This window comes from Syngnathus scovelli, chromosome 2 (genome assembly GCF_024217435.2).
Source record: "Syngnathus scovelli strain Florida chromosome 2, RoL_Ssco_1.2, whole genome shotgun sequence".
In the NCBI taxonomy this organism is placed as follows: Eukaryota; Metazoa; Chordata; class Actinopteri; order Syngnathiformes; family Syngnathidae; genus Syngnathus; species Syngnathus scovelli.
Genome location: NC_090848.1, coordinates 15731901 through 15751283, shown reverse-complemented (window position 1 = coordinate 15751283; position 19383 = coordinate 15731901). Strand labels below are relative to the sequence as shown.

Below are 19383 nucleotides of genomic sequence, written 5' to 3'. Positions count from 1 at the left end.
TGCATATTACACATTGGACTACATGTATTATTATATGACAAGTGCCCTTAGGGGTACACATTTATGACACGTAGGGGGTACATGTACCCTTGTGCAATTAGCGGCACTCTAAAGGGACACATATATGTGATATCCCTAAGGGTGCCCTATTGGGTTATTGGTTCTTAATGTTGATAGTTGGCACAAGTTACTCCAATATCAAACTTTTTGTTAATGCAATGGCTTCTCCCCATTTTACACAGACGGATTTGTCATAACATTAGCTGACTTGTCAGTATAAATTTTAGAAATCCTCTTATATGGATGAATCCACTTTATCAGCCTTGCAGTGGTTTAAATGTGCAAGGACAGTGGGTGGCTGTCAGACCACAGCCCACCAGAGACGTGGGTGTGTTTGGGGGGGGGCACCTCACTTTGAAAGGGGTGGCGGGGGAGAGCGGCGGGGGGGTTCAGCTTCTCGCTCCAGAATGTCCTCACTAGTCTGGAGGCTTCAACTCAGTGAAAGTCATATTCTTGAGTCAAGCTTGCTCTCTTCCTCTCTGAATGGATGTTTGGCTGTGCAAGATGGTGCCCATGGGTTTGAAGTTGACCATCATCTGCCTGTGGCTTCTCCCTTCGGCTGTAAGTTAACAACCTTGACTATTGTACTTCAGAGTTAAAGAGTACTTTTTGCAACCTGAGACATTTACATAATGATACCAAGAATAGGTTTTGATTGAATCGCGATAGAATTCCTCTCAGGTGAAACTGACGGATATGATGCCTTCATACCTGAAAAATGACACTCCTCTCTGACAGTCTGGTGTGTTTTTGTATCATTATTGTTTTGCCTCTTGGCAAATGATTGAAAAATATATCTCACTGGTGTAGATATTTTACTTAGATTAACAGATTGCCTGGAATCGTATTTTTTTCATCATTTATGTGAGAGCCCGGTTTTGTCGAGATGATGTACCTCTGAAGCTGAATTTACACCGCAAATGACACATTTAATATTTTTTGTTGTCAAGTAGCACAGTTGGGCTATGCGTCACGGCAGCATAAATAATCTTAACATCAGCCACGGAATGGGATATCTTTATATCCAAATTAGGCCTCCAATAAATGTGTATAAGAATCTGATGAAGTTTGTCTGCCAACACGGTCAGAGCATAAACGCTCAGATTGGATCATGAACAAAAATCCCGATTTCTGACGTACATCGTGTGCAGACAATTTTTAAATCAGCTTCAAAAATACATTTAGGAAAACATAAAGCCAACTCATATTATATTTTGTTCTTAACCAGTGATATTAAAGGTAAGCAACTCTTTGGTCAGTACCCAAGAAGAAGCCAGCTCTCAGGTTCAAAAAAGTTGCTGACCCCAGTAAATTTTCCCCTACTGGGCACAACTGTGCCTCATTGACATTTGAGCTCCATTAAAAGATGCCCGGAAACCAGTGGCCATGCAAATATGATCACTTAAGACAAACATTTTCCTCTCTAACAATTGGCAAAATCATTTCCACGTCTCAGGTTTGCTTTAGGTGTTTATTCATCATCCCCCCCCATCCCCTCCCAATGTTGGGCTGGCATCCACTATAGCTCTCACTCCGAAGCCATTGCGCTGGCTTGGCGTCACAGATCCACTGACATGGTTGTCACATTCTAGACTCTAATTGGGCTCAGTGAGAGCATCGCATATAGCAGCAGAGCCTGCCTGCGACGAAGCCGATGTGAATCGGTAACGTGGCCGAGGTGGCTGGAGGTGATCCCACTTAATGACATCCCACATGGGAGATGTTTATTCCCAAAATATCGAGGAGGATGTAAACCACCGTGGGCTGCTGGGAAGTTATCTCCGAAAAAGTTTTGCTTCATTCTCTCCATACATTAAAAAGTGAAACTTGTCTCTTACACTCTAGCCAAAGTTTTACTTACAAATGTTTTTAATGAGAGGAAGTCCAGAATGACAACTGCATTTGCATAATTCATTTAGTAGCCATGACTTTGTGTTTTTGTCAGCATTGCTATTCTAGGAAATATATACTTGCTCCATAAGCACATAATAGTAGTAAACAAGGATAATTAATGAATAATCTAGAATTAGGATTTTACAATAATCTCAAATTCAGTAGATAACATTTTTTACAGCTCATATTCATATAGTGCAGAATTTGAAATAAAACTCATTTTGTTGTTTCAGTTCCACTGTGTTTTATTTGTATTTGAAACTAGAATAAGCTCTAACATATCACATTAAGTGGCTTGTCATGCATGTGTTGTTCCTCAAAAGGGCCGAGAAACAACCAATGCGTCTGACTTTCCAAGCCAACAATGGAGAGCAGATGAAGGAGAAAGAGGAGCTGCTGTCGGAGCGGCGTTGAAGGTGAAGCATATTTCCAAGCACTTACAAATCATCTCCACCAAATACAAATCCCCCGCACACGGATCCCTCGGCCCGTACGGCTGGCCACAGAACTTCTCCCAGGCACTCGATCAACATCAGTCCAAACTTCATTCAAAAGTCCCCCCGAAGGCCAAGAAGATTTTGGGCTGGGGTGACTTTTATTTCAATGTGAAAACAGTAAAGTTCAGTCTTCTGGTGACCGGCAAAATCGTGGACCACATCAACGGCACATTCAGTGTCTACTTCCGCCACAACTCTTCTCATTTAGGGAACATATCAGTCAGCATTGTTCCACCTTCTAAAGCTGTTGGCTTGGAGGTTCTGGATCCAAGAGTTCCAAGTATTCAGACCAGGAACTCGGTACTCTTACCAGACCTGGCTTCCCACTTTCAGTCCACTAGCTCCACCTCCCCGGACTGGCACAAGCAGAAGCAGCAGCAGGACTTAATGGTGACGACTGAACTCAACTGCCGCATCGAGTACCAGAGAACAAACCGGTCCAAAAAGACCAAGCCCTGTATGTATGACCCCGGTCAGACATGCTACTCAGAAAACACTCAGTCACAGGCAGCATGGATCTGCGCCAAACCTTTTAAGGTGATTTGCATCTTCATCGCCTTCACTGGTACCGATTACAGGCTAGTGCAGAAAGTTTGCCCGGACCGCAACTTTCAGCCAGACCAGAACCAGCAACACTTTGGATGATTGGTTCTAAGTGGAGAATTAAAAACTACTTCAGTTTCTGAAATAGGTTGGATGGAGACAGTGTGCAATGGGCCATTCAATATAATTTGTGTTCACATGAAAAAAAACATGTATAACAATATAATATATATAAACATGTATAATAATATAATATATAGGTACATATAAGTTTATTTATAATTATATTTATTATTTTATTTATACATATGTATAAATGAACAATACAATTAATTGAGAGATATTTTTTTAAAGCAAAGTGACCTGTGCATTGATCTGATTTAATACATTCCAAAAATTATTTTTTTTTATATGACGCCCAGACATTTTCTCTACCTGCTTCCTAAAATTAGACTGAAGTGTAAAAATACATTTAGTCCTGGGGTACTAATTGACCACTACGAACAGATTTAAATATTCCACAAGTCACATGATACACAGGAAGTTGTATCATCTACTCTGCAGTCCACGGGAAAGCTTGCATTCACTCATTTATTTCATTTTTGTAAGAGCACACGTTGCTAAATGCACAAGCAACTTGTGCCTTATTTTTTTTTCAAGATTCTGTCAACATTTGAACCCAACTTCATACACCAAAGGCTTAGGAAACAATGAAGTCAAAAGATGAAAGGAGACACACTTCATTTATGCCGCAACAATAATTTTATGTTTGGACAAAGCAACACACAAGTAGAAGCCGACTAACAAACAAGCCAAAACATATTCCTATTACACTTTTCATAATCTTCCATAAGCACGCCAATGAAAAAACACATCTAGGCCTTTAGCTGCCTTTTATTCAGGGGATTGTTTAGAACTTCAAAAGGCCCATTAGTTCCACTCTTTTGTTTCCAACCCCCCTGGTGCAAAGTGTATTATTTGGTGTGATGAAAGTGTTTTTTACACAAGCTTGCTCGCCATGTTTACAAACGACACAAGCTGAGCAATCACGCAAAACAACAAAAGAGCCAAAAAGTGTTTAGTTTGTAGTTTAATGAGAAATTTTGCCATAAGCCGCTTATGATTTGTTCTATCAATTGTCATTTGGTAATTTAAAAAAACAACGTATTTTATAAATGATTGCTTGTCTGGATTCACTTCAAGTTGTTTTGAGTTACGAAGAGATGCCAACTGGTCCTTTTTTAGTGCCTCACAGTTGTCATGCATAGGCTATGTGGAGTTTAAAGGCATGAGACATCTCTGGCAGGTTGGATGCAGCAGACGAAGCCTGGTGACAGCAAGGATGAACACAAGTGGCAGAAACGGACTGAGATGGTGAGGGGGAAAAAAAGTTGACGTCCTTTCTCGCAGTTCCATTCTCACCGTAAGTTTTTCAAGTGAGATTTGACAGAAGGTTTTTCTCAGAGCGAGTTCTCACGACAGCTCATTTAATGCATTTTTACATTAGTTAGTCAATTCTTCAGGAAACTGATTTCATTCAAATGCTCCTGCCAGTTTTTGCCATTTGTGTTTGCAAAACAAACATTCTAGTTGCCTATAGCTGTCTAGCATTGGGATTTATACTGTAATTGTACTATGTGCAGCGTGGACTTTGATTTCACTTCTAAATAAAAGCTTTAGTAGGATTTTTGACCATGTCTGCATGCATAAATATAATGAGAACAGTTTTTGAGGCTGCATGGTGACACTACTGTATGTCTTGTCAAAATATCTGCATTTGTTAAATGCACAAGAGAACGTGCATGAGAAGGCCAATTAAGTTTGTGAAATAATAAAGGATGACAATAAGAAAAAAAACTTATCTTAATGCTCTTTTTGTGTGAATAAATGTGTGAGAGCACATTGGACAGCGATGCTACCAAACATACAAAAAGCAGATTCGAAAGTAGGTCATCAGTTTGCCATCAGACCTTGATAGTTCTTCAAACTCCTTTCACGGCTGCTCAGTGCAGAGTGCCTCCAGAAGACGGCGCTAAAGGCCAAGACCTTCCTACATGGGGAGACTAACTCACTGACCTTGTGAGAGCATGGCGACTTGGAGCTTGCGGGCAATTCAGTGCTTAAGCGCTTAAACGACTTGCTCAATTGTTTTTTCACAGAAGCACACATGCAATTAGTTATGAGCACAGTACTATGATTTAATTACTTGTAAAAACTGTATTTATTGGCTAAAAATGCAAATTAATATGTAAATTATCAAGCAGTATTCACCACTGCCTGAATTGGGTTGTATTGTTCGCTTAAAAACGGAAGTACGTTCAGGTATTTGGCTTTTTGTCACTAAGCCCCCCTTCAAGTTCTTGAGGGCACCAGGCTTTGTCGCAATCTCTGGGAACTAAACCCCAGACTTTATATCACGGCACTTGACAATTGTAAGCGGTCTTGGTTTTCTTTAGCATCGCAAATCTTTGTACATCTGTGCAATGTTTGTAGATTCCTGGCGAACTGTTACTTGTTTTGACAATGTGGAAAAGAACAAGGGAGGGACCTTCGTAGATTGACACAGAACCAGCATGGTACACTGCTGGCATTTCCTCTTGTCATTTCCTTTCAATGAAATAACACTTGGGAACAGTGCAAAGACAAAAAAAAAAAGATATCTGGAATTACTGCTTCACGCAAGGAAGAAAGTAAATAAACGGTTGCAGTGCACCGGATCTGGTGTTTTATCCCATGTATAAAAAAAAAAAATGGAATTGTCTTACTCTTTCCAGCTGTCCATTTTGGTGGTGTTTGTCCTCTTTGCTGCACTGCAAGTCTTTTCTTCTTTGCAATATTTTTTCTCTTTCTTGCACCACTGTCTTTCAGAACATGTACTGGTTGCTATGGTTAATAAAAACTAAAAAAACTAAAATGAATCAAAACTGAAACTGGGGAAGAAACATTTTTGTAAAGGAGATAAAAATGAATGTCACAGATGGCGACAGGGTGGCATGGACCAAATAGGGTTTTATTGGAGGGAAAGGTGTCGTGTGGAAGAGACAGCAGACAGGTAGCATAAAAGAACGAACTGACACCGAGGGTTGGGTCTGCTGGGTCTTTATAGAGTAGCCAACGAGCTGTGATCAGGTGTGGAGAAAGGAGCCACAGGTACGGGCAATCAGGATAAATGCTGCTGTCAGGACGGGAGGGGCAGGACGGATGAATTGTTCAGAGTCCGGGTCACGTGGATGCATAAAATAGATGTAACTGAAACTATAAGTTTTTAAAACTGATAAACTAACTGCAATCATAGTAAGAATGTCCTTTTCAATTTTGTCGATGTTTTCATAAATGAGCTTTTGGTGTTGATTTTAAATGTATTTCTTTCTGTATCACTGTTTCAAAGAAGAAAGAAAGTGAAACGGTCCTTTGGGAATTGCAATTTACTTGATTATACAATACTTTGTGACTTTTTTTGATAAAACCAGTCAAAAGTAACAAACCTTTTTCTTTCCTTTTTAGGAGGCAATGTTAAATTATTTTGCACAAAACATTTGGTCACGTTATTAAGCTTTTTTTTTTTTTTTTTTTTTGTAATTTTGGATTTCAATTATATGCTTTAGTCAAAAATGCAAAACTGCAAGTCTACTGTAAACTCCTGCTGCCTACTGGAGCATTAAATATTTATTTTGCCCCCAAAATGAATGGACCTTTTGTTCCATGTCTCACTGCTTTGCTCTTCGAGCTCAGCCTTTCCAGTTCCCCCATGAAATGTGTCACGTCCACAGAGACTGACCAGTTGAAGCACGGCTCAAAGGTCAGATGAGCTTTCAGGCCGGTCGTTGGCAATTGCGCACAAACAAACGCGAGGATACGCATATCCTCAGAGACGCACAAGCAGCATTACAAAACAAATAGTGTCTCATCCGCATTGCATCTGCGTCGCTTCTCACGACCTGAATGCTGCTTTGACGCGGCATTTGGGCATCCCTCAGGGAAGACATTCCTAGCGTGTAAGCTTATTTTACCTCATTTGAACCCGACTAGCTAAAAAAATTAGTTCAGTTCATCCAGATTATTCATGTTGTTACTTTTCGGGGCACAACTGTGTTAAAAAAAATGAGCCTAATAACATTAATCCTCTCAAAAAGTCAGGATAGTCTCCAGCTCACCTGCAACCGTAATGAGGACAAGTGTGTTGACTTTCAGTGTATCAACAGAACTGAACCGTGCAGGGGGGACTGCTGCATCACTCCTGATCAAAAGACGTTTGAATGATGACAAGCATGTGTACACACAGGATATTGTTATCTGCTGTATACAACACTCTGGGTGATAACCACACACACAGTCACACACAGGCACTGTAAACAGAAGGACCTACTATATAGCATATCATGGAAAACGATTTCTATCTGACACCAATCATAGAGTCCACATTGTGCTTTCGTGCTCAGTCCTGACAAATATTCCAAAATACAACTTCTAACCGTTTGGGCTTTATATTTATTTGGTAATCAAAGCACAAAAAGTATTTTCTTTTATATGTCACCTTTATTTTGAATTGGTTAGAAAAATGGGGAAAAATAAGAGTTGAAGAGGAAAATCACAAATCACAGTTCTTTAGAAAGGACTTAAATTTCATGAGGTTAGAGGATTTACATGTGACTGTATGGTCTGCCTGGACGTGGAGGAGTTCAGAATTCAGGTCTGTCCTTCTTCAGATTTTCATAGTCAGTGGTGATGGCCACAAACTGAAGCAGAAAAGAGGAAGATTCAGAGGCTTGTTGTTAGTCTTGTCTTGATGCATTGTGTGTGGTTATTATTTTACCTTGTACTGATATGTAGGGTCAAGTTTATTCCAGGGCTCAGGGTTACTGGTTTTATTCCAGCTAAAACACACATAGACACACATCAGAGATCATTTGATCATCTTTAATTTGACAGACTAAAAGAATGTCTCAATCTGCCAATCAATTAATCCGTCAATTCCGAGTTTACGTATCCCCCTTATTACTCATTTCTTCACCTGAGCAACACGTTTTTTTTTCTTACACAATTCACTATACGGTGTCACCAGGTCAAGATCCTTACGTGACATGAGGTCCTTTGGCCAGGCGGACCAGGTATAGACTAGCACCGGCCATTCCCAAACAGATGAAGAAAAACTGAGGGATTAGCTGAGAGAGATAGAAAACAGAGAGAGAGAAAAATATTACAGCAGCTACATCAATCAAGGAATTTGAGATGGAATCGTAATCATAGTGAATTAAAGCATTACTAATGATTTCATGTGATTTGATTTGAGCATCATTGCCTGACCAACAACTTGTCATGTGATGCGATGGGACGATGGGGGATTGGAGAACCTGCACTCTTCCCAACCGCACACCATTGACAAACAACATGGTCTCAACTAAGAGCTCTCTGTCAAGAGAGAAGCTTGAAATGCAAAAAAATATATATATTATAATCCTCTCCCCTGCAGGCGCAGACTTGGAACCCCCGCTTCGCCCCAAATGATTATGTCAGTTTGGCTGTTTGCACCACTTTGAGTCTCGCACGCCTGTCACACCGTGGCTGTTTTTCCAAGTGCACGCTGCCAACTAACTTAAGGAATCAGATTAAATGAGATGAGACATGATTAGACCTCCAAACACGGGCACCTGCTACTTTGATTTTGAAAACAACACTAGTGTGAGGGTCAATTGATGGAGAAATGATGCTGTAAATTAGAAATATACAAAATAAAAATATGCATAGAGGCAACACTTTTGGCTCCTATTTTTTATGAGCTGAAGTGAAAAGAACATTGCTCTCCATCACTGTTCCCAAACGTGTCGAAATCTATTATAACTTACCCTCCTCAAATGTTTTACAGTATGAACAATTTCGTGTCTATTTATAAATATTTATAAATATATATAAATTTATGAATCTATGCGTGGTAGAATGAAATATGAAGACTATCAAGTGTTTCCGATCTAATAAAATCAAGAGCAAAAACACGCATCTTAAATGGTGAAAAACAAAACATTGGACTATTCTGAAGTGTTCTGATTTCAGTTCAGTTGCGCATCTCTCAAAGAAACAAAATCATCAACTCTTGAGAATGCAGTTTTTAAACGTGACACCTGGAGCATTAACATTCAATAAATATTACATTTGCATTTTTTTTTGTCCATGTTGCGAGTTTTTTTTTTTTAAATACTTCTGTTGGACTACAAAAAAAGGCAATGTTTGATTTTCATTCATCTTTTGTCATTTACAATTTTCCTGGGTGTTTCTTTCTTACCAACATTTTTTTGCCGACGTCTTATTAGGATCAACTTCATCATACGGCATTATATGCATTGCCAGCATGCTTCATAACTTGTAAGCAATTATATTTTTAAAAAATGCAGTAATGAATGAGAATACTCACGCCAGGGTGCTTTTTGGCATGCTCCATCGCTGTCCGAAAAATCATTGCACCGCACGACCTTTAAACAAAGAGGGATTTAAATCAGCTCTTTGCGTTTGCCCGGTCTCAGTTAGTTCAATCATTAGTTCCCATCTAGACCTGTTGCACTGGATAAGGAGGCAGGGAGGGAGGGAGGGCGAGGAGGAAGAGGAGGAGGAGGAGAAACAGCTCCTTTATATCTGATTACAGTTGCCTCTGATCTCTTGTTGTTATCATCAATTCCACTGCTTTCTTTTCAAGGTTTTTATGACACACCTTCATAAACATTACTTAACTACAACATTGCAAATAATTGTGGAAGCTCCTGTAGAGAGCAAAAGATATTTGCTTCCTTGACTTCAGGGGCCCTTTGGGAGCAAACTGGAGGAAATGGAAAGGCATACAAACATCGGTATCCATAAAGACCTCCTTACTCCCAACGTATCAGTTACAGACGCAGGAAGATGTGAAGTCTCATGAGAACCGAAGACCAATGGAGAGCTGCAAAAACAAATAAAAAATGAGGCAGGAATGGAGCTCCAGCAGCTTCAAAAAGTAAAAGAAGAATCAAACATACCAACGTCAACAAAACTGGAATTGAGCTTTACTAGGTACACAAAAATATACTGAGATTGAAAATGTGCCAATATAGCATTTATTTTCTACACTACAGTAATAATAAACACACACACACATGTGCGCACACACACACACAGTAAAGTGCTTTCAACCTCCAATCAAGGCCAAATTATTTGAAAGTGGTCTTTCTAACTAAGGTAACCAAAAACATAATTATGACTACACCCAACATCTCATTAGGAGTCTAATCAGAAAGCAAATCAGCACAGTATTGTGTTTGTTGTGATGTTTTTGGAACATTGTCAGTCAGAGCTGGAGCAAGAACAAGCACAAACATTTGCCCGTCCTTCCATACCCAATGTAAATATGTATGTGAGTGTCCAGTTACACATTGTGAAAACATGAGCCTACACCAAAATGTACAGCATCTAACAAAAGTGAGCACACCCATTATAGTTTGTACTACACTATGAGTTTACATTGAATTTATACAGCAAAAATGTTATTCGTCTTTGTGATTGCTTGCCAGCATTTCTGTCTGTTGTCCTAAAGAAGAGTGCCTAGTGTGACCACTGGTCTGGAAGACTGCAGCACACCATTAATCCTCCTAATTGACACAAAGAGATCCCTGTTTAAAAATAAACACAACCTGCATGATGTAGCAAGAAAGCTTTGCACTTCAAGTGCGTAATGCTGACTTGTATTATTAGTAGAGGTTCATCAGACTTTAGGCCTGAAACAAAAAGTGTGTTTCAAGGGAAATTATATAACAAAATGGAGTAGAAACAAACCCCCGTTTTAGGGGGGAAAAAAGTATCAACTGAACTTAAAATGAACCTTTTTGCAGTGTCATGAAGTTGCACCAGCAGTTTACTCTTACCCATCAGAAGCGTTGCAGCATATGAAAAATCACTAAACACATACACATAAACATTGCCTTGCTCCTTTTTTTTTTTTTTTTTAAATCAACCTTGTTAAATTTGAGACAAACATCCTGCAGTCATAATTCGCAAGAGTGGTTTTCCGACAATTAGCCTCCCTCTACCCCTGTGCGTGCGTGGTTTGAGGAGAAACAGTACAGGCTGCATGGGAGAAGGTTTGAAGCTTGAACATTGGCAGTTTCACATGAAAGGCTATTCGACTGCAGATGTTTGTCATGTTGACAATATGCATGCCCTACACACAACACACACATGCGCACGCGCACACACACATTCGTGTGCACCACTTCAAAATAACAATTTGTGGAAATGCTTGGATAATTTGAGGATGAGGAAGAGCATTGAAAAATACCGTAGAGATTTTTATTTATTATGTTTACTTCATCAGCAGCGCATCACACAGATATTCGGTTTATTTCAAGGTTTTGAAACCGGTGACATGAATTGGTTTGTGTAAGAATTTTGTCCAATAGTCAATTAGTGTTATACTGTTTGACCCAACTTTGTGTTGCTTTACCAAAAAAATAACCCAATTTGTTGTTTTGCACAAAAAATGGGTTGTTTTGTGCAGTCCCATTTTTAACCTAAACTGGGTTGTTTTTAACCCAACATTTTTAAGAGTGTGCAATTTTTCAGATTTAACTAACCGTTGGTTAGTGATAACCTAACTAAATATTCATTAGCTAGCTTGTCTGTATTTGAGGGTTATGAATTCCTGTAATAAATAAATATCAAGTCTCCAGCTTCGTACTATTACATTGTTTTACACAACCATCAATTACAAATTGTTTGCAAAACCCAAATCAAAGTGAAAAAAACGATTAGTTTGGTGAGGAGATGAAAGAATCATGTTTGCTGAGTAAGTATTGTTAATAAACTGAGTCTACATTAAAAAAAGTTTATTTACAAATGTACAGATTATACATCGGGCAGATTTTCTATGCTGATTGGCTCTTATTCAGGGAGGCATGTGTCGTCCATTTTGACTTTCTTGCCCTGAAAAGAACAATGCTGTACACAAATACTGTACATATGCAGTCACAAAACTCTCACTTTAGGATGAGACCATGGGAGCTCCTAAAGTAGAAGAGGAACTCAGAGCTGACGTAACCATGCCAACTGGTTCAGAAGCGCCTGTCGGCATGGTGACAGAGGGTTCGGCCTGCCGAGCGGGAAGCGTCCTGTTGATCTTGATGGGGACAAAGGCATTGGAGGCGCAGTGCTCGCTAAGGTACTCGCCTCCCTTCTCCTCGTAGTCTTGCCGGCTGATCCATCCGGCCGCTCCTCCACCATCACCACCAGGAGGGTGCTCCAGGGCCCAGTCTCTTGCCCCCAGCCACGCACCTAGGGTCGGCTGCGTTGCCATTGTCACCTGGGGGATAAAGCCGATGACACAGCAAGATGGGTGGAGGCACATCATTTGGACAGTTGTATGTAGAAAATGGGATGTCAGAAATTTTTGATAGACAATGACGGCACACAGCGTTTTACTGTTGAATACATACTGTAATAATTTCAAGAATGTAAAGAAAAAATAGTTTATCTTTAATTGCTAAAGATTTCAGTTCACTTTCACAGGTTTTTTTTGTTCATGTTTTGCCTTTTTTACTTCTAGCAGCTTCTAATTTGTCTTAGCTGGTGCCTTAATTGACTCATTCTCTGTCACTCTTTAAGGGCTACATGATGAGAAAAAAAAAGTAACAGAAAATACGAGGTCAAAAATAGCAAACTGATTGCTCAGTAATGACGTAAAGAATGAAGCCGGATTCTGAAAAGTTAGGGTCTGGCGCCATCTAGTGGCCATAACGCTTCTGAACTTCAACCAGCTTGTCACTTGAAAAACGCCCAATTAAGTTGGGCCATTTGAAAATCACGGTATAAGCATGTGCAGTAATTAGAAAAATAGCAACAATCGGATTTTTATGGGAATCAGCATGTAGGGTGAATAATACGTTTTATTCAAATGTTTGTAACTTTGTACGTATCTATTTGTTTGTTAGTGTTGAGTATGTGTCCAACAACTAAACGTGCAATTCAACAACCAAATAAACACTTTGCCATTGCAGGCAAAATAAGTTTGAAAGCGAGACATTGTGGATTTTGAAAAAGGAAGGCGGTGTCCTCACTTTTGAGAAATATTGCATAACCCTGAGAGTATTCACACAAACAAAGCAAGCATCATGGAGTACCTTAAAGTGAGACTGAAATGGTCGAATAGCGAGCAGCTCCCTCTCCATTCTTTCCTTCATGCCTGGATACTGCATGTTTCCTCCGGTCAAGAATACATTGCTCACCAGTGCCTCCTGCTGCTCAGGGGTGTACCTGAACATCACCAGGAAAAGAAGCAAAGAATGTTTTAATCATGCACAACATTTGACCCCAAATCAGCTAATAGTGTTTAACATTATTTATACTTTTTTATTTCCATTCCATTCTACTAAAACTGGGACACGTTTTGGTTTGTTTCCATACTGGGAGCCCAAATGGGTGGAGCAGGACACAATGCAGTCTGATGATTAGTGGATAAAGTATGGACTGGAAAAGAAGATTCTGTCGTGCCATTTAATTTACCAACATCAAAAGTGGGATCAGGATTTGGATGGATAGATAAATTAGATTTTAGACATTAGTCTGCCAATAACGGATTTATGGCATCCTTACCTGGCCAATACATACTGAAGTGTCTCCATTATCCCCATCTGGTCTTCTCCAGTCAGCGAGGGCTGGAAAAGTATCTCGGGACAACGCAGACGTTCTGTGCCCACAAACAGTTGGTGGTATTCCGCCATGTTGAAGGCCGGCTGAAGAAAGATCATTCTTTGGTCAGCTTTGTGATCATCTTGACATTTTTCCATACACGGGAATGTGAGAAGTCTTTGGTGAAGCATTGCAGAATTCTGAAAATTTTGAGCGTGAACTTTTCCATGGGAAACAAGGGAAATTCATGAAAATTGTCGCACAAAACTGGAAGATAGTTTATTAGAGAAAAAAAAAACATTTTAATTTTATTTTTGATTTCCATAATGTCATTTGGGAGTTTAAATGTGTGTGTTGGGGGGACTTTTTTGTTCTTTAAACATTCATGTTGTCAAAATTGAATTAAAATTCATTCATAATTTTTTTTTTTTTTTTATTATTTTGTTGAATAGTGTTATTTTTTTCTTCTTAATGTAAAAGGTTCCGCCCTACCTGGACCACATTCCCATTAGGCTTTTCTGGCAGAGTGTCCTCAGAGAAGTCAGGATACATCATCCCCATGCCGTCACCCTCCTCCATGTGCTGTTCCAACTCGGACACCTGGAAGAAAGAGCGAGAAAAGCGTCAAGTCGGCGTAAGCTCCACAGTGCATTAAGGCACTACATTCCAAAATGTTAGAAACATCTTCGTCCGCTTCACCTCTGTCTTTCCCTCAGCGCCGTCGCTGTGCAGCAGTTTTTGGCGGCCCTGCTCCACAGCCAGCTGCAGTTTGCTGATGTACGACTGCAGCTCCTCGGCCGAGTCCATGTTGAGCTTAACCAAATTCTTGTGGAACTGATCCAATAAGCCATCCTCCAGCAGCTCCTACATGTACACAAACACAAGAGGGTGCTATTCCATAAAACGTAATTAAAATGGCGTTATTCGAAATATTAATTTTCGTCCGTTTTGTAATTGCGGACGTGTGTATTTTAATGTTAGATGAGACCTTTAGGCCTGAATCGCAATTGAGTTACTGAGGTTATTGTTGGAATATGGATTATTCCTGTAATAAAGATTCCGCTGTATTAAAAGGAATACAAAAAAGGCACGTAGGAAACATGTGCTATAGAAATTGGAGTGGACAGACAAAATATTTCTTACCTGTACGGCCATCAGTCTGTCCAGCCTCTCCTGGTCCTGATGTAGCTTCTCACCACGACGTCGAGCATTGATCTCCTGGAGCCGCCTGAGCTGCTGCGCTCTCCTCTCCTGCCTCTCCTCCACACTCACACAGCCGCCGGGCAATTTGCCAGAGAAGGGAAGTTGCATTCGGTGAACCTCGCGCTCGTAAAACTCCGGGCTGCGCCATTTTTCCAACTCTGGAGAAAAATGAAGAAAATAAAAGCAATGGTTCAATACATGATTCAGGTTTTGATGGAATAACAGAAAGACTTGAGATTCCCTCTTATTTCAAGAATACGCTGCTTCCCACTGCACCTTCTTGATAATCCACAGCGGTGTAGCTGTGCTCATGCAGCAGCTCCTCCATACGGCTGAGCGTGATGGCGGGCAGGTGACCTGGATATTTGAGCTGCAGAAGTCTCTGCAGGTAGGCTGCAGCCTGGCCTCCCGCCACATTCACACGCTTACAGTTCACCGCATCTAATCTAGAGGGGAGGCAAAATAAAAGAGTCATTGGAACAACAACGGGAATCTGATGGCTTTCTAGTAAAGAGCTCTAAGAAAATTACAACGAAACAGTTACATTGGGGATGATTTTTATGATTTATTCATCTATCTATGTCCAACTACTGCATCATCCAGAGAGCTGTAAATCAATGTATTACTGTACAGGTTGTCAAAATATTAGGGACATTGCAAACAGTAAACCACTGCAAAGTGGATGCCGGTTTCCTTTTGATTTGCCTGAATTTCAAAACACTATTCCAGTGTGAAATTGAAGATAATCCCCTAAATATTATCTGTAAACAATTCAAACCAAATATTTTCTTGATTTTGAAGGTAATTAGACAACAAACAGAAGCGGATACTGATAGTGGTTCCACACCTGCCGTTGAGAACAGGCAGGATGTGCGAGCAGTGGTACCCCGAGGACAAAATCATCCCGGTCTGCGGGGCCTGTAGATTCCTCTGATTGTTGGTGTGATGGAAACTGTACAAGGCGTCCACTCCATAGGAGACGTGAGGGATCCCGTAACACTCGAACAGCAACTCGGACATCATTTGGCGGCAGTGCAAAGGGTTGCAGGGCGCCTCAGTCAACACGATGGGATGCTCCACGCGGCCCTAAAATACACAATATGAGTGAACTTGGCATATGACATATATATCTTTGATGAATCTGGTCCTTTGTTTATTACAGTGGTGCAGGTCAAGGCGAAACTTTCAATTTCTTTGTGAGCACAGTAGTTAATGCACAGTAATGTGTTTATACATTGTATACATATGGAGCTTAATGTGTGGAGTATGATCTCGTATTTCTACTCAATAATACTCCAATATCAACTTCGACTAATGAACCCACTAGTATTCGTGACATTGACACTAACCTCGGAGGTAATTCCCAAGTGAGTAAACACATGGTCGAAAATCAGCTCCTGGATCTCAAAGTTGACCACAACATTCCGGTCGAACTGACTCTTGAGCAGCCACCGCAGAGGCTCCAGGTTGGGAATGTCGTTCCCGATCTGGGTCTCGCTCCGGGCGGCTCCTCTGCTGCGCGCCGCCACCGACCGAAAGAGCAGCCGCGGAGAGTCCAAGTCCACCGTCGCCCAGTCGGCCCTGGTCTGGAAGGAGCCGTTGTCGATCACGATGGGCGTCGGTGTTTCACATGAGGCCGACAAAGGCTCCAAAATCGGATCGGGAGAAGTTTTGCAGTCCCGAAATGAAAATATTTGGCATACCGGTTGTTGCGGGGTGGCCATTTTGGAAGTGTGTCACAGGAAAACAGATCCGAGTAGCCATAAACAATCGAGTTGTACGTTCCGTGTTAGTTGACGCTCTATTGAGGTTAGCTTGAATGTTTTCTTGAACGTTCGCTGTTAAAATACCGTAATGGGAAGACATCAAGTGCAAGTCTTTATTTTCTGTACTCAAGTCATTGTGTTGTATTTGGCTTACCTAAAATTAAAACTTAACTCCAATAAATAAATAAATAAATAAATAAATAAATAAATAAATAAATAAATAAGGCGTAATCCAGCAGGAGAATAAAACAAAGTAAAAAAAATCCCTATAACCGAAGGGGAATAAATGAATTAAAATCAGAAATCAGGGTTAGTACAAACTATTTAAAATCTTTAATTAACCCAACATGCATGTTTATGTAAAGTGGGAGGCTGGGTTACCCATAGCAAGGCCGGAGGTTGAGATTTTAAAGCCACAGAAGTGAAAGGCTGTCGTATGCATATATTTTGATGCATTCATTACGTGCCACCGGGAATCCTACGTCATAATACACAAGGTCATAATATCAGTTCACCTTCAGGCTGTCCGTGTGAATGACAAGAAATCACCAATACAGAAAATAGTGTTGTTGTTCATGTTTATTTTCCTGGTTAGTGCTGTCATTTGAGTGCAGGAAATGAAAGATGTTGAAGGTAGGACAAGCGTGTGTTTGTGTGGAGAAGGGATGCTGTATGATGGTGTCACCAAAACATGAGCACAGTTCACTGCTCAGGCACAAAGCTCTAAGTGACTGCTCCCCCCCCCCCCCCCCCCCATCCCTCCACCCTGATGCTAATAAGCAGATCTGGGTCAACTCACATTCTCAAACTCACACACATATACACACAAACACGATGACGTACTCACTTACATGACCAATAGACACAAAACATGCTTACTTACTCTCATCTCAGTGAATGCTTCAAATGCACATGCCCTCATGTCTCTCTCTCTCTCTCTCTCTCTCTCTCTCTCTCTCTCTCTCTCTCTCTCTCTCTCTCTCTCTCTCTCTCTCTCTCTCTCTCTCTCTCTCTCTCTCTCTTTCTCTCTCTCTCTCTCTCTCTCTCTCTCACACACACACACACACACACACACACACACACACACACACACACAGGGTACACTCCTCAAAGGTCTGATATGAGTGTCCATCCCGCTTATACTGGCGCTCTTGTGATGCCTCCATTTTGTCGAGGCACAAAAGGACAGTTAGTTTCCAACAAGGCATGTGGGGGAGTTGAGCAATGAGGAGAGCAAAAGGTTGCAACAGAGTCCACAAATGTGGACATTTTGCACTCAAGTCATACACACACACACACACACACACACACACACACACACACACACACACACACACACACACACACGCACACGCATATGCTGTCAAAATCTGCAAACACGGCAGATGTGATACAACACCATCCACAAACATAGCAGATGCGTCACACACAATCTACGAACATGGTGGAAAATCAAAATCACCTGTCACTGACCTTTGTGGGAAAAGTCATCAGGTGAACGAGAGATGAAAAGATGCTTCTTCTTGACTGGAAAGAAAAAGACTGCAATATTCAAAATTAGTTTGGTATTGCTAATGTAAATCTAATGTGCTAAAATTACATTGATGTAAAAACTGAACTGCCCTAGTAGTGGAGTTGGGATTTTATTTTTTTATGGTGTGAATTATGTGGTGTGGAAAAAAAAAGTGACAATTATGATAATTTCAAATCTTAACATGTCAAGTTATTCTTTTTGTAACATGATGATCGTTTCTTTTGTTTCTCTAGGGTGCCACCAGGAGGTGGCCACGGCTACTCCACCGCCACTGGCCAGAATGGAATGTATTTATTTATGTATTTAGTAATGCTTTTTATACCAAATGTCAATTTCAGTCCAGTTGTTATGTTTTGAATAAATATACACGTCCATTTTACTTATTTATTTGTTACACAATAAAAAATAAATCGTCGTGGAACTTAAAATGCTAACTGTACTGTTACTAATCTGTGAACATTTGATCATTAGTAACATTAAATATAACAGAATAAACCAAAGCATATCAATAAGCATTTCTTTTTGATAGTTTTCTACCATTTATTACAATAACAGGGGCATGGTGGCCATCAGCAATTTGGGGGAAATGTATTGACCCCCCCACCATACATCAACACACACATTGCTCTTGTTTATGCTCTGCACAAATAGTAGATGTTATTTTCATGAACAACATCGGGTGCCTAAAATGAGCCACAAAATGTCACATTTACTCCAATTTTGTGGACAGACTTAAAGGTTTGACTTGGGACACTTGATATTTCAGAGCCACACTACCGTCACCTCCCCTTCAACCTCCATGACTTTTCTCCACAACCTGTCATAACTGTGAGCGCACACACATACCCACGCATCACTCACACATACACGCAGGCGCGCGCACACACACACACTTTAGCCTCTATCTCTCCATGACAATCAAAACACACACTCATTCTTACACCCCCCTCACCACAGAGTCTGTCACAACAGCTTTATTCACTTTGTGGTCCTTCAAGCCTTATAGGGCAGCTACTTCCTCTTTTGGGGTCAAATGGTGATTCGTGTGTTTGTGCACCTGCACTAACAAATCTCTACCAATTTCGATAATAATCTTTTTTTTTTTTTTTAAAGGCTGGCATACTTACATTTATTTCGATGTGAGAAAATTGAAACAAAATGAAATGTTGAAACAAATGCTAGAGAATTCGTTTGAATAAAATTTCACCACACTTCACGCTAAAAAACACGCACGCACACACCCTTT

The 19383-nt window shown here is 40.5% G+C and overlaps 3 protein-coding genes and 1 long non-coding RNA gene across 4 annotated transcripts; 1 reads left to right on the top strand and 3 right to left on the bottom strand.

Annotated features, from left to right (window-relative positions):
• Positions 1-448: 448 nt before the first annotated feature.
• On the top strand, positions 449-4854 carry LOC125988742 (neurexophilin-2). Its single transcript, XM_049754351.1, has 2 exons — positions 449-621; positions 2277-4854. The coding sequence occupies exons 1-2, from the start codon at positions 544-546 to the stop codon at positions 3093-3095; spliced, it is 897 nt and encodes a 298-aa protein (XP_049610308.1). The 5' UTR covers positions 449-543; the 3' UTR covers positions 3096-4854.
• On the bottom strand, positions 2772-6473 carry LOC125988744 (uncharacterized). Its single transcript, XR_007488492.1, has 3 exons — positions 5759-6473; positions 2980-3101; positions 2772-2905 (listed from the first exon to the last, which is right to left on the bottom strand). It is a non-coding gene; the product is annotated as an uncharacterized lncRNA (long non-coding RNA).
• Positions 6474-7509: 1036 nt separating this feature from the next.
• Positions 7510-9576, bottom strand: ndufa4l2a (NDUFA4 mitochondrial complex associated like 2a). Its single transcript, XM_049754352.2, has 4 exons — positions 9400-9576; positions 8070-8155; positions 7807-7867; positions 7510-7729 (listed from the first exon to the last, which is right to left on the bottom strand). The coding sequence occupies exons 1-4, from the start codon at positions 9442-9444 to the stop codon at positions 7673-7675; spliced, it is 249 nt and encodes an 82-aa protein (XP_049610309.1). The 5' UTR covers positions 9445-9576; the 3' UTR covers positions 7510-7672.
• Positions 9577-11821: 2245 nt separating this feature from the next.
• Positions 11822-16664, bottom strand: actr5 (actin related protein 5). Its single transcript, XM_049752960.2, has 9 exons — positions 16187-16664; positions 15685-15923; positions 15114-15283; positions 14778-14995; positions 14334-14498; positions 14127-14234; positions 13599-13738; positions 13127-13259; positions 11822-12309 (listed from the first exon to the last, which is right to left on the bottom strand). The coding sequence occupies exons 1-9, from the start codon at positions 16559-16561 to the stop codon at positions 11992-11994; spliced, it is 1866 nt and encodes a 621-aa protein (XP_049608917.1). The 5' UTR covers positions 16562-16664; the 3' UTR covers positions 11822-11991.
• Positions 16665-19383: the final 2719 nt, after the last annotated feature.

Coding starts and splice junctions, on each gene's coding strand:
- actr5 (XM_049752960.2), bottom strand. CDS start 16,561: ATGGCCACCCCGCAACAACCGGTATGCCAAATATTTTCATTTCGGGAC. Junction 13,260..13,598: donor CTTCAGTATGTATTGGCCAG/GTAAGGATGCCA, acceptor GGTGATGTTCAG/GTACACCCCTGAGCAGCAGG. Junction 12,310..13,126: donor CATTTCAGTCTCACTTTAAG/GTACTCCATGAT, acceptor TTTATCCCCCAG/GTGACAATGGCAACGCAGCC.
- ndufa4l2a (XM_049754352.2), bottom strand. CDS start 9,444: ATGATTTTTCGGACAGCGATGGAGCATGCCAAAAAGCACCCTGGC. Junction 8,156..9,399: donor ATGCCAAAAAGCACCCTGGC/GTGAGTATTCTC, acceptor TATCTCTCTCAG/CTAATCCCTCAGTTTTTCTT. Junction 7,868..8,069: donor GCCAAAGGACCTCATGTCAC/GTAAGGATCTTG, acceptor TGTGTGTTTTAG/CTGGAATAAAACCAGTAACC.
- LOC125988742 (XM_049754351.1), top strand. CDS start 544: ATGGATGTTTGGCTGTGCAAGATGGTGCCCATGGGTTTGAAGTTGACC. Junction 622..2,276: donor TGTGGCTTCTCCCTTCGGCT/GTAAGTTAACAA, acceptor GTTCCTCAAAAG/GGCCGAGAAACAACCAATGC.